Source organism: Cervus canadensis, chromosome 1, assembly GCF_019320065.1.
Source record: "Cervus canadensis isolate Bull #8, Minnesota chromosome 1, ASM1932006v1, whole genome shotgun sequence".
NCBI classification, from domain to species: domain Eukaryota; kingdom Metazoa; phylum Chordata; class Mammalia; order Artiodactyla; family Cervidae; genus Cervus; species Cervus canadensis.
This window is the reverse complement of record NC_057386.1, coordinates 22,059,700-22,073,428: the sequence shown is the minus strand read 5'-3', so window position 1 is coordinate 22,073,428 and position 13,729 is coordinate 22,059,700. Positions and strand designations below refer to the sequence as shown.

Below are 13,729 nucleotides of genomic sequence, written 5' to 3'. Positions count from 1 at the left end.
AGGAAGAACTATATTCTTCTAATTATGTTCCAGTCAGCCATTCCAGGAAAAACAAAACCATTTAATCAATAAAATCCATCATACTATTTGAGGCTCACCAAGGAGAAGAGGTCATTCTGTAATCCAAGTCGATCCACTGGGGGCAGAGAAAGGTCACGAATACCTGGTAATAAACTTTCCAGCATGGCTGAGCTGTATTGGGTCCGGTAAAACCCAACTGTTCCCAGGTTTAACTGAAAAGATATCCAACAGGTATTATTAAACAGTTGTATTTATTTTTTAAATCAGTTTTTTGTAGATATGAAAGGAGTTTAAGTTTTAGCACACCTGGATGAAAAACAATGAAGCTCATTTATGTCAACAGACAGGGAATAAAATGAAATAACACATAAAGATAGTAATCACTTGTCAAAGGTAAAAACAGAGGCAACACAAAACAGAAAGCTGACATTAGTGGGAGGCAGAGTGAGTGACAGTGGAAAGAACACGGCTGAAAGGGAGGAAATAATCTGGCTACGTTTCTAATTTCAGTGGATAGTTTTCAGTTTATAGAAAATATTTACTATATAGAAAAACTCTTGGATAATAAAATCTCCAAGGAAGACTAAACCTTTACAAACATTAATCTGCTGAACCCAGAGTCTCGACAGAATAGCAACTGCCAGGTCCTAGATTTTAAAGAATTACATGGACTTAAAAGGCAACTTCATATGATTTTTGGAGTGAGGTAATCATTGACTATCATTATTTTCTATGCTCAGTCAGTACAGAGTCTGTTTATAATTCAGGAGACTGCCTGCGATGCCGGAGACCAGGATTTGATCCCTGGGTCAGGAAGATCCCCTGGAGGAGGAAATAGCAACCCACTCCAGTATCCTTGCCTGGGAAATTCCACAGTAGCAAGAGTCAGACACAACTTAGTGACCAAAGCATTATTTACCAACACTCAAAAATATTTCTTATAATATTTATATACAAAATATTTTAATGGTAAAATGACAGTATCAGATATAAGTATATATATATACTTATAAATATATATTTATATATATTTTAAAATCACTTCACATTTCTAATACAGTAATTGTTTTGATTCCCTGTATCGTTTACTATAGAAATAATACCTTTATTTACCTAATTATAACCATAGTGTACTTTTTTTCTCATAAGAAAAATTTCATACGCTCCAGGTTATAATTTCAAATGGCAATATAGTAGTCCACTGAGAATATTTTAAAATATATTTAAAACAGAGTGAGAAATAGTTCTGCAAGCATGAAAGTCTGATACAATATAATTCTATTGCATGTGTGCATGTTTAGTCGTTTCAGTTGTGTCCAACTCTTTTTGACTCAATGGACAATAGTCTGCTGGGCTCCTCTGTCCATGAGATTCTCTAGGCAAGAATACTAGAGTGGATTGCCATGCCCTCCTCCAGGGGATCTTCCCGGCCCAGGGATCAAACCTGTGTCTCCTGCATCTCCTGCATTGCAGGTGAATTCTTTACTCACTGAGCCACCTGGGAAGCCCATAATTCCTATCAGGAACCTATAATTGGGAGAAAAATTTGTAGCAGATATTTTCTTTTCTTTTTCTTTTTGTAGCAGATATTTTCATTATGAAAGGTAGAGTACAGAATAATGAAAAATAATATTTACTGCTATTTTTGTGAAATGACTTTAAAACACCAGCTAAAAGGAACTTCCCATTTCAGTGACACAAACTGATTATTATGTCTGATCTCACTTGATTATAGTTGTACACCCACAATGACAACATATCACTGAAGTTAACATGTCACTACCATGACAGGGCAGTTTGAAGTTGCAAGACTACAAGTGTTTCGGTTAATGTGACTTTATACAGAGACTACTCTTTTTTTCCTCTTTAATCCTATCCCTTTGTAATTGCTTATTGACCACTCCCTTACCTGACATAAAGTTAAATATCTAGACAATACTAAATTTCACATAAGAAAGTTTAGAAATGTCTTTTTCTTTGCAAGTCCTAGACCAAAATGAATCAGTAGAATTTAGAGCCAGCCATAAAATGCACACAGGAAATGAAAGAAATCAATTTAGTTAAGATAAAAATGGCTGTGGCCTTTCTGGACTCACCTTCACCCACTGGTCTGGTTTGACATCTTTTAAAACTATATTCATTTCTGGCTTGTCCATCAGAATCTTCATTTTGGCATGGCTGGAATCTTCACTAGTAGAGATTGTGATAGGAACCATCCACTGGGGACACTCTTCTCCTTAAGCAAGAGAATAACAAACAGAAAAGTTGAAAATAATTTTTCACTGGAAGAAATGGAAAGGAAGGTACAGAGAGAGGACTGGTGTCCCATGTATGGGCTTGAATCTGTTAAGCCAACAGCTCCTTTTTAATGATACATGAACTCTTCTAGGTAACCTGAATAATAATAAAGAGTTTACTAACAAAATCACAACAGCCTATAAAAAAAGAGAACAACAGAATCTGTATTTGTGTAGAATCACAAATACAATGATTTTGTTGTTTTTCCCTTTTCAGAGCAATATCATGCTTAGTCTGCTTAGTCATGTCAAACTCTTTGTGACCCTGCTGATTTTAGCAATAGAGATAATGATTTTCTTTTCTTTTTTTTTTCAAAAGAGATAATGATTTTAATGATAAAAGACATTTTGAGTGGGTTAAAGCTCTCACACAGCACTTAAAAACAAATTCTAAAGTGCAGTCTTTAATAGGTATATATACTGCTGAGACACTGTGATAGGATACACCTTGGGAGTTGTTAGATTCCATCACTGAGGAGTCATAGCTAAAAGCCAAAGGTTTTGTAAGACAAATACATACACTCTTTCAAGTATTAGCAAAATAGATTTTGCATTAAGATGCCAAACAAAAGTAAGTCATTGTCCAGTACATTAATGGAACTATCTTAATCACTTAAATAGCTTTATGCTATCAGGCTAAACCACAAATGAAAATTCTCTCCTGACACTAGGATAATTCAGGTTTTAATGCAGCCTACAGTGGTCACAGAGTATTAGAAAAACCCATAAAACCTGTCAGTCATACAATGCAGATTGCAGGTATATGTGGAAAATAGCAACTGCGACATTATTTATTTAGATAATAAACCTGTCGTCTGATCTGTCAAACACATTTATTAAGACAGTAATTCTCAATGCTGGGAAGGCTAAGAGTTGAAGGCTGTGCCACTTAACCCTACTAGAGTGCATCATCATTTGGCGGGTCAAACATGAAAAGGCGGTGGTTCTGATATACCTCTCTCCCTGTTGAGAACTATTTTAAAGGAAGTGAGAAAGGTGCAGAAAAATACTTCTTAATTTTTCAATTTATCTTTTAATTCCCTGGGTACAAGAGTCTAATGTCATGTAGAAATATTTAGAAAGCACAGTTGAGTGGTAGTTAAGAGTATAAACTTATATAATGCAACTATCTCATTTGAATTCCTACTCTTTTACTCATTATATAGGTGAACCTGGACAATTTAACTTACCTAGTTATGCCTCAGCTCCCTCATTTGTAAAACAGAAATAATATGACCCACTTAGTAGGGTTGCTGAGAGTACAAAATAAGGGTCAGTTATAGTGCTTATTAGCACAATGACTGGTACAAAATAAATCTAAATAATCATTGGGCTTTATTTGCTTAGCTACTTACTATGGCCAAGAATTTTTTTTTAAAAAGTCACTGTGTACTGAAAGAGACACGTGCACCCCAGTGTTCATCGCAGCACTGTTTACAATAGCCAGGACATGGAAGCAACCTAGATGCCCATCAGCAGACGAATGGATAAGGAAGCTGTGGTACATATACACCATGGAATGTTACTCAGCCATTAAAAAAATTCATTGGAATCAGTTCTAATGAGATGGATGAAACTGGAGCCCATTATACAGAGTGAAGTAAGCCAGAAAGATAAAGACCATTACAGTATACTAACACATATATATGGAATTTAGAAAGATGGTAATGATAACCTATATGCAAAACAGAAAAAGAGACACAGATGTACAGAACAGACTTTTGGACTCTGTGGGAGAAGGCGAGGGTGGGATGTTTCAAGAGAACAGCATCGAAACATGTATGTTATCTAGGGTGAAACAGATCACCAGCCCAGGTTGGATGCATGAGACAAGCGCTCGGGCCTGGTGCACTGGGAAGACCCAGAGGGAGCGGGTAGAGAGGGAGGTGGGAGGGGGGATCGGGATGGGGAATACATGTAAATCCATGGCTGATTCATGTCAATGTATGACAAAAATCACTACAATATTGTAAAGTAATTAGCCTCCAACTAATAAAAATAAATGAAAAAAAAAAAAGTCACTGTGTATACATACACTCAGTACACAAGTATACCAAATGTACTTAGTACACAGGTGCATAAGACTTGATACAAAATTGTATACCAAGTTTTCTTTCAGGGATTCAGGCTAGAGACATGACTTCTTGATGTTTATATCCTTATTCATTCATTATAGCCGCCAATAACACAGAGAGACATAGAATACTACAAATACCCTATGAACCTCCTTTTCCTCCCCTATCATTTTTATTCTATTACCATTTCCTTGTTTCTATTTAATTCTATTATTTTTAGATGGATAATTATTTATTATTAGTTTGAACACTACTGGTATAGCACCCAAATTTATTGATTAGCTCCCATGTATAGCCATTTGCCTACCAACATATGGTCCACTGGCACAGAACTTCTTTTGGGACAACCTCAGTACTCTGTCATCTTCTACCTAAAGAAGCAAAACAAAACAAAGGTTGTAGTAGAATTAACACTTTTTTTTCTTGGAGGAGACATTTCTGTGACAAAGCACAGGTGAAACCAGTCCAGCCAAATGGCTCCTGAATACACAAAATGCAATGGTGAGAAACATGATGATACTACAGAATGGAAGAAAATGATTTCTCATCAAGGTCTCAAAATAACAAACTCTAAAAATAAAAGGCCAGCTACTGTGTAATATTGCCCTTGAGAACAGAGATGTATCCAGATATGAACTTCAAAGTTCCAAAAGGGATACATAGTTAACTTTTATGGAGGAGGGTTATGTGTTTAGTCTTTTCCAAAAAGTGGCAACATTACCATGTGGATTCAATATTAAAAATCATTTAGAATGGATACATGTACACCCATGGCTGAGTCCCCTCAGCTGTTCACCTGAAACTACCACAGCATTGTTAATTGGCTTTACCCCAACACAAAATAAAAAGTTTCAAGTTTGGGTTTAAAAAAAAAGAATGACAAACATGAAAGCCCAACACGCCGTTTCAAAGGATGAGCTTTGCAATGAAACCCAGAAGTCAGGGCAGAGACTGCAATGAGCTAAAAACAGAGGCAATAAAGGCCAGTACATTAAAAAAATACTTCAACAATACTCAATCTTTTGTTTAGTTATTGTTACTATACTCTGTTGCTGCTGCCGAGTCGCTTCAGTCGTGTCCGACTCTGTGGACCCCACAGACGGCAGCCCACCAGGCTCCCCCATCCCTGGGATTCTCCAGGCAAGAACACTGGAGTGGGTTGCCATTTCCTTCTCCAATGCATGAAAGTGAAAACTGAAAGTGAAGTCGCTCAGTTGTGTCTGACTCTAGAACATTTTAAATAACACAAGCTATAACAGATTTAAGATCACCTAAATCAAATGTAAAATTGGGTCAATGACTTTTATAAAGGGATGAACTGACTATAAGAGACAGAACTGAAAACTTAAATCTGAGTGGGGAAGCAATGGCCACTTCAATGCCATAAAGGAACTACTAATGACTTAAATACTACATCACTGATTAGTTATGTATCACACAGATTTCCTTGAAAAAGTTATCAGGTAACTTTTAAATAGATTCTGAAATAAAGCAAAAATATTTAAATTTAGGGACTAATAAACTGAGAGACAGATCATAATCAAAATGCTATGTTGCAGAGCTCTCCTATTTGTAAAAGAACTGAGTCACAGGCATGCATTTTGTCGTAATGTAAAAAGGAGGATGAATTTGGCTATGCTTGTAGACCAAAAAAGTGCAAAAAAAGAGTAAGATCTTGAAAGTACCTTGATGTTTTTTAAGTTCCTTGAGTCTCAATAACATTGGGAGGAAGTGGGGTATTAGTATCCTCTCTTCTGATAAATTATTATGCTCTTAAAAGTATACTTTACTTGAAAAAATTATGGCCTTAGTTTGCTTTATGTATAATCATTAAATAGTTTAATAGTTTTGAGGTATTGACAGTTTTTGAGGGATAGAAATTCCCAGAAGTGAAAGCAACAATGATTGTTGGTATAGTCAGGTAAAATGAAAACCATCTGTCAATCTGTATAGAGTGTCAACGTCAAGTTTGATCAAGTCATCTCCTGTAACAGACTAGTTCAAAGTGGAGAAAGAAGACTAGAAAGAAACAGAATGGTCACAATGGTAGCTCACTAAAGTTTTAGATATCTTTTCCCACCAACTAGGATTAATTGTGTTACCTAAATTGCCTTTTCAAATGCTTGCAGCCAATCTGAGAGGTCCTCCAATGTGCATACTTTATTATAAAATACAGTCATATTTAAGGTTAAGACGTGTCTCTAAAAGGTTAACTTGCAAGCACTTGGGCGCATTCTGAGAGTACAAGGGCTGATTTAAACGTCATCTAGATTCTTAAATTACAGAAAAGCAAATTTACTAACTTAAACTGCCACAATGAGAAGACTTTGTAAAATATTAGCTTTAGGGACAATGCAGAATCACAAGGACAAACACATACCAAAAAAAGAGCTATGAATCTTCCTCCCCAAATATGAATGGAATTAATTCTCTATGCAGCTCATAAAATCATGGCAAAGAAATTTAAGAGAAAGATTTCACAATTTCATACAATTAAACTAAGTTAAGACAAACTTTCTGGTGTGCATGATAGGATGATGTGTAATTTTCAGTCCTTCTGGAGGACAACTCATTTTGAACTACACCTGTCTAAATTCAGATAACAGTTCAACTAATATGAATGCAATTCTAATCAAAATCACACTGCCATCCAACACTAAAAACTAATTTTGAAGAATGGTATTATAAATGGGTGTTGAATTTTATCAAGTCTTCTTTATGCATCTAGTAATGCATATGGTTCTTCTAATTTGGTTCTGTTAATGTAGTAACTATGAGTCATACCTTGATTAATTTGTTTAATATAAAGCCAACTTTGCATTCTTAGACTAAATCTCCTTTGGTGATTTTAGAATTATATCAACAATGTTACAGTGTTTTCCCTGAGGACAGTAAGAGCAGACAATATTTTGTTTTCCACCGTACCCATGTATAATTTTAAAGATATGGGGCAAACTTTTGGGTATAGAGATAATAAATCACTGAGAAAAAGAGTATAAGGGCTGGTTTAAATCTTACTTAGAATACTTATAAAGTACAGAAAAGCAAATCTGTAACACTGACTGAATTTCAGTTAACATAATATCAGACAAATTGAAGAACTTTGTATAAGTTTACCTGTTCTGCTTCTACATAAATGAGAGGGAATCCCATTTGTTTGGTCCAGGTATTCATCACAGCTGCTATAGGTTTACCACTAGCATTTTCTAAACTTTCCCAGAGATCCTCTAGAAGATAAATACAAACAATGAAAATCTAAAATGTCTACATTTTTATTTTTGTAAACAAACCAGAAATTTTATATAACTTGAAACTGCATCATTGACCAATTTTGTGTTTTTTTTCAGGTTCAGGAAACAAACAGTGGACCAAATTAATGTTACCCTTGCCTTGCCATTAAGTGAACTATATTACAAATTGTTCTAATTTATTAAAAAATTACAGGTTATAAACAAAAGACAAACAGGTGAGTTCAAACAAGAAACAGGAACAAACAAATGGAAACATATTCAAGAACACTACAAGATGATCATTCACAAAATTAAAACTATTACACCCATTCAACTAGCAGAAAAATACTCAATGCTGATGAGGCTGAAGTAAAGTCCACACTGTCAAACAACTCTGGTGGCTGAATAAGCAAAACAACCATACAATGTAGCATAACTATAACAGAGGAATGAACAAAGGAAAAAGCCCTTAAAGAAAAATCCAAAGAATAAAGGTTTCACAAGACATAATTTTTGTTCTGAATCTTGAAGAGGAGTTGCTCATTAGACAGGGGAGAAAGGAACATTCCAAACAGACAGACTATATATGTACAAAAAGGAAAGTACAGGGGAATTCCCTGGCAGTCCAGTGGTTAGGACTCTGCGCTTTCACTGCTGTGAGCCTGGGTTCGATCCCTGATTGGCGATCTATTAAATTCCTGGTTGGGGATTCTATTAAACAGTAATGACATTACACAAATCTTCTTGCTTTTTAAACTATTTTTGTTCATTATAGAACTCAGTTTCATAATCAATCAACTAGTACACCTTTATTCTTCCTTTTGACTCTAATATCTAATAAATCATAGACTATCATAAAATTTTAAGAATTTACTTTAATGGAAATCTGCAGTTCCACAAGTTCAACTCCTACAAATGGTTAATCTGCAGCTATTTTAATGGCCAATGGTCAATTGAGGGCAACAAAAGCCACAAGTCGCCAGAAAAGAACAAGCTCTGGTGAAGTAAACAGAACGTTCCAGCCTCGAGAGTGGCACAACACTGGGCTGCGGCAGGCCGGCCGCCGGAGAACGGAGGCTGCCCAGGGCACGACAGGTCCCGGCTCAGCCGGTCTGGGACGCAATGGGTCTCCAAAGAAGTCAACTTTGTTTCCTACCCATCACACGGAAAATCAAGTATTTAGAAAAAAATAAAATATCGTACCCTGGATAATGTGCCAACATTCTCTCCATTTCTATCTCAAGTTATTAAAAATTACCTGTGGCAGCATTCTTTTGTTGGAACTTGGTTAAATACATGTTCATTCCTTTCTTAAAGTCCTGAGAAAACACAATTTTTAAAAGCCAGGAGAGTCAGAACTCAGAATTATAGTATATTTTGACTACAGAGTACTCAAAAACTAATTTACTCAAAGTTACTTGAGTATTAGATTTACTAAAACACAGTAATGTCTATTGCCTTTTGTTTAAGAATGCATTCGCTTTGCCTTCTACTTTTGCTTTTTAAGTTTTATACCAGACTTCCACCAACCCCCAAAATATATTTGCAACATCATTCATTTAAGAGACCAAAACAGTCAATATAAAAAGAAATAAAGACAAGCCAGAGTAATATTCTTATAGATTCTAGAAAAATTACTTAGGAACTTAACCTAAATAAAATCAAACTTTTCTTTTTCATGTAAAACTCTGTGGGATCACCACAAAAGAATTTAATTAATTAATTAAAATTTTTTTTTTACCTTATCTCCAATGTAGTCATGTAGCATTCGGATGACAGATGCACCTTTGCTGTATGATATGGCATCAAATATCTCATCAACTTCAGAAGGATGGCCCACGCTGACCTGGCAGACAGTGTGACTCAAGGTTATAACAGGAAGCAGACTGACTGAATTACATACATACTGAATTACATAAAGAGCTTTCTAGAAAGACTCTTCTAACTCATACTTTTTGCCTTTAGGTGACTCATACTGTGTAATTGTTTAAAAGGGTGTAATAACTAGTACTAATAAAACAGAATACATAACACGATCCCCATCATCTCTTTAGGGCCTGGGTTCCAGTCTTGACACTGCTTTGCTGGAAGGCAAGTCACTGTGGATCTCTTTGGAGATAGGGAGGTGAAGGTAAGGAAGGGAGAGATGAAAAACATTTGACTTCTTGCACTTATTGGAATGGCTAACAGCTACATAGGACCCAGGTTAAATATGTCAAAGTAGACTATATGTCTAGCTCTTTGAAGGCAAAATTTATACATATAAACCAGCTGAAATAGGACAGATTAAGTCAAAAGAATTAAAATATATATGAAGCAATGACAACAACAGAAGAGTATGTTTAGAATTTTCTTTGAAACAACAGAATCATAATATTACCTGACAGATATGGTTCCCCCATTACTATTCAATAAAAATCTATTCAGTGAATGTTTATGGATACAGAAAACTTGCTTCTACAAAGATATAGATGTTTAAAATGAAACAGAGCTAGAACTTTGTACAGTTTCAAGGGGACTTCCTTTGTAGCTCACTCAATAAAGAATCTGCCTGCAGTTTCAAGATGGAAATACAAACTACAAAAGTAAGTGACATCACTCATGCAATTTTCAGAGTCCCAAGTATTTCTATTTAAAAAAACCTACATATTTCATTGAAAGTGAAAGCAAAGGCCAATGACTGAAAATTACGTCTCACTTCAATGGGATGGCTGTTATCTAAGGCGTCAAGCTCCTGAGCTCGTGTATAATCAGCAGAAACAAACTGAGTCCAGATATCATACTCTGGGAAGCAGTGGTCTACACACAGATACTCAATCCATGATGCAAAGCCTTCATTTAACCAAAGATGAGTCCACCATTCCTAAAAACAGAAGATGGAAATATGTAAAGAAAAGATGCTTGTCATTCCACTAATATAAAAACTACTCTGATGTCCCTTCCGTTATACTCTAAAGCTCTTAACGAACTAAAATTCAATTCAAAACATTTAATAAATAACTCACATCTATGAACAAAAGAATTGCCAAAAACAGCCAACTGGTGACATCAGCATTATCACCACTGCTAAGTAACTTTTTGGTACTAAAGGTAGAAAAGGAGGAAGAAGGGGGATGAAAAACACCCTCAGGATGGAAAATGGGAAGAGAGTGCATAAATGTGTGCAACAGCTACATTGTCATATAAAATTTAGTTTAATAAACAACTCTCTTTAAGAAACCAGGAAGTTATTAGGACCAAACAAGGAAAACGGGGAACTATCTCCATAATGACAGGGGGAAAAAATCGTTGCTGAGTGACAAGTTAAACTTTCTAGACAAACAGAAAAGTTGTACTGCTTATACAAGAATTACATGAAATTAACAAAATGTCACAGCAGTAAGTTTAAATATAACTGGTATTTAAACATTTATAGAATATAAAATTCTCATTTGTTAATAAGAATTAATAGTGGAGTGGACAAAGAATATAGTGGGTCACAGACAAAATCAACTTTTTTTTCTAAATCAACTTTTTCAAATAGAAATAAACTTTCTAGAAAGAGATTTCAATCTAATTTTCATTAAACTTGATTAAATCTCTTATAAAAAAAGCAATACTATATGAATTCAAGATAAGGGACAAATGCAATGGTAAAAAACAAAAGGGTATTTTAAAATTCTGAAAAGACCAAAGTTTTCAATAAAGTGATAAATGGCTATCTGTCTACATGCTTTGTGTATTTATTTAACTAACAGACTCCACTGGGATAAGCTGGTACAAAGCTAGTAATTTTCCAACTCTCTCTAAACCCCTATATTTCAGTTAATGAAAAAACTGACATCCAATAACTAGAAGTTACTCAAATACAACAAAAAGTTGTTTAAAAGCAACATGAGAATGCACACATTTCCCCTACTAAAATTTATTACTGGAAATTTAAAAATAAAATCACAAAAAATAAAATCTGCTCAATACAGCAAAAAAAAAAAAAATTGTTTGGCAGCAACAAATTTGCTACATTAGGAGAAAGGAGCATTTTTGACATTTGAACACAGGTACTAGCATACTTAATTTCATGTAAAAGTATATTTCAAACAACCTTTTCTTTTTTACCTTTTCTTTTTTTTTCCTTTTAACCCCTAAGCAAAATTTTAAACAACCAAAGCAAAAAGGAAAGGATTTATTTTCAAGGGCTGACTTTCTTTAGGAACTCTTTCAGATACACTGCTGTTTCGGTCGCTAAGTCACGCCCGACTCTTTGTGACCCCATGGACAGCAGCACGCTAGGCTTCCCTGTCCTGCGCTATCTCCTGGGGTTTGCTCAAACTCAGACATTTAAGAGTTGCTAAATGTTTTTCTTTCCTGCTTATTTCTGTGACATGTGGTCTCAACTAACATCCAAGTTGGGCTCTGCTCTTTGGCAGCCTAAAATGCCATCAGGAAATTTGGCTGGCTCCACAATCTCCAGTTCTTTCCTTGCAGAGGTACTTCTAGTTCACTTATGAAAAGCTGTGCTCCCAAGCTCTAACACAGTTGGTTGCTATAGATAGTACTCATTCAGAGTAAAAGGGAAAGGTCAAGACTAGAGGACAGAGATCATTCACTACAAACATTACAATAAACAAGGACTTCAACAGGACAGCTGGAAATTTTAATATACTTCAGTTATTCTGTAGTTTCTTTGCCTTCATTTCTATCAAATTTCAACTTAAAATTTTAGGCAATGAAGAAAATGACCCTTAAAAACATTTCAACCTTATTAAAGATTAGCTTGCTATTCATCAGGTTACTTTACAGCTAGTGACATATGACACAAGAAACTTCAGTTAGCCTGAATCGCACTGCATGGAAATTGTGTATCTAAGTGGAATCTCTTCCTTTCACCCAAATTAATATCAAGACTTGCCCCATTTGCAGGCAGTATTTAGAACAGTTTAGGTAGTATTTTCTGTTGAATAAAGATTACTTATATGTTCTTAATTAATATGGATATCCTGATAAAAATCTTTTCAAAATAAAGTTTTTCTATCAAAAAAGCTTTTTTGGTACCATGTGCCAGCCAAACCTGAAATACTATTTAGCCAACATAAGGTGTAGCAGGAAAAAAAAAAATGTATTTGAGCACTTAAAAATATTAAATACCATAGTAACAAGATTTCCAAACCATTGATGGGCGAGTTCATGTCCCACAACCAGAGCAACCCACTGGCGTGATGAAGAACAGGAGTTTTTTGGATCAATAAGCAATGCAGTCTCCCTGTGTTTAAAAAAAAAATTTTTTTTTTAAATAAAAGTATTTCAATAAAAGCAGGCATGCAGAAATGGGGGAGGGAGATTCAAACAGTAAATAAGATGGTCAAGTTAGGCTTTAAAGATGTCAAGAAAACATTTCCTCAGAGTACACAGGATAGAAAAAGTTCTGGGAAGATTAAAGACTACTCCAGTTGAATTCATACAAAAGAAGATCAAAGATGTGACACAAGTTTAATTATCTGTTTATAGGATAGCTGCCTGAAATTTTAGAAAAACTATCTAAAGGATTAGGGATTATTATGCTAAACAGAAAGTGAAGACAGTTCTTCCATTAAAAGCAGAGAAGTGGCAAGCTGAGGGAAGATGCATTCCACAGTCCCAAAAAGAACACTGAACAGAGTGTCCAAAACTTAGCTCATCGAAGAAGGCAATTGAAAGTAGAAGGCCAAAACTTGTTTACAGACATTGCTTTTAAAATTACACAACCCACATGTTTGTATTGTGGTGACAGACATGTAAGAACTTGGCTGCTGCTGCTGCTGCTGCTAAGTCGCTTCTGTCGTGTCCGACTCTGTGCGACCCCATAGATGGCAGCCCACCAGGCTCCCCTATCCCTAGGATTCTCCAGGCAAGAACACTGGAGAACTTGGCTAGAAGACATTAAATCAGGGGAAGTTCTTCAAGCTGGATATATAACTATGTAACTACCAGGAGGAAGAGAAGGCACTGAAATGAGAAACTCAGCCAAAAATAAATCTACAAATGCTACTAATGCCAGATGCTCACTTTAAAATCTTACACTCTCAGATAGCACCAGAGGGTGTTCATCTGCATTCTTGAAATGTTCAAGGAAATGGGGGAAGGTAGGAAA

At 35.4% G+C, this 13,729-nt stretch overlaps 1 protein-coding gene across 1 annotated transcript in view; it reads right to left on the bottom strand.

Moving 5' to 3' along the window:
* Positions 1-13,729, bottom strand: part of NPEPPS (aminopeptidase puromycin sensitive) — a 108,958-nt gene that overhangs the window by 14,524 nt on the left and 80,705 nt on the right. The window contains exons 9-16 of the mRNA XM_043469996.1: positions 12,748-12,862; positions 10,322-10,486; positions 9,365-9,469; positions 8,882-8,942; positions 7,511-7,620; positions 4,701-4,764; positions 2,118-2,257; positions 99-233 (exon numbers count right to left, since the gene is read on the bottom strand). Coding sequence (XP_043325931.1) covers positions 99-233; positions 2,118-2,257; positions 4,701-4,764; positions 7,511-7,620; positions 8,882-8,942; positions 9,365-9,469; positions 10,322-10,486; positions 12,748-12,862 — 895 coding nt within the window. The remainder of the gene's footprint in view (positions 1-98; positions 234-2,117; positions 2,258-4,700; positions 4,765-7,510; positions 7,621-8,881; positions 8,943-9,364; positions 9,470-10,321; positions 10,487-12,747; positions 12,863-13,729) is intronic.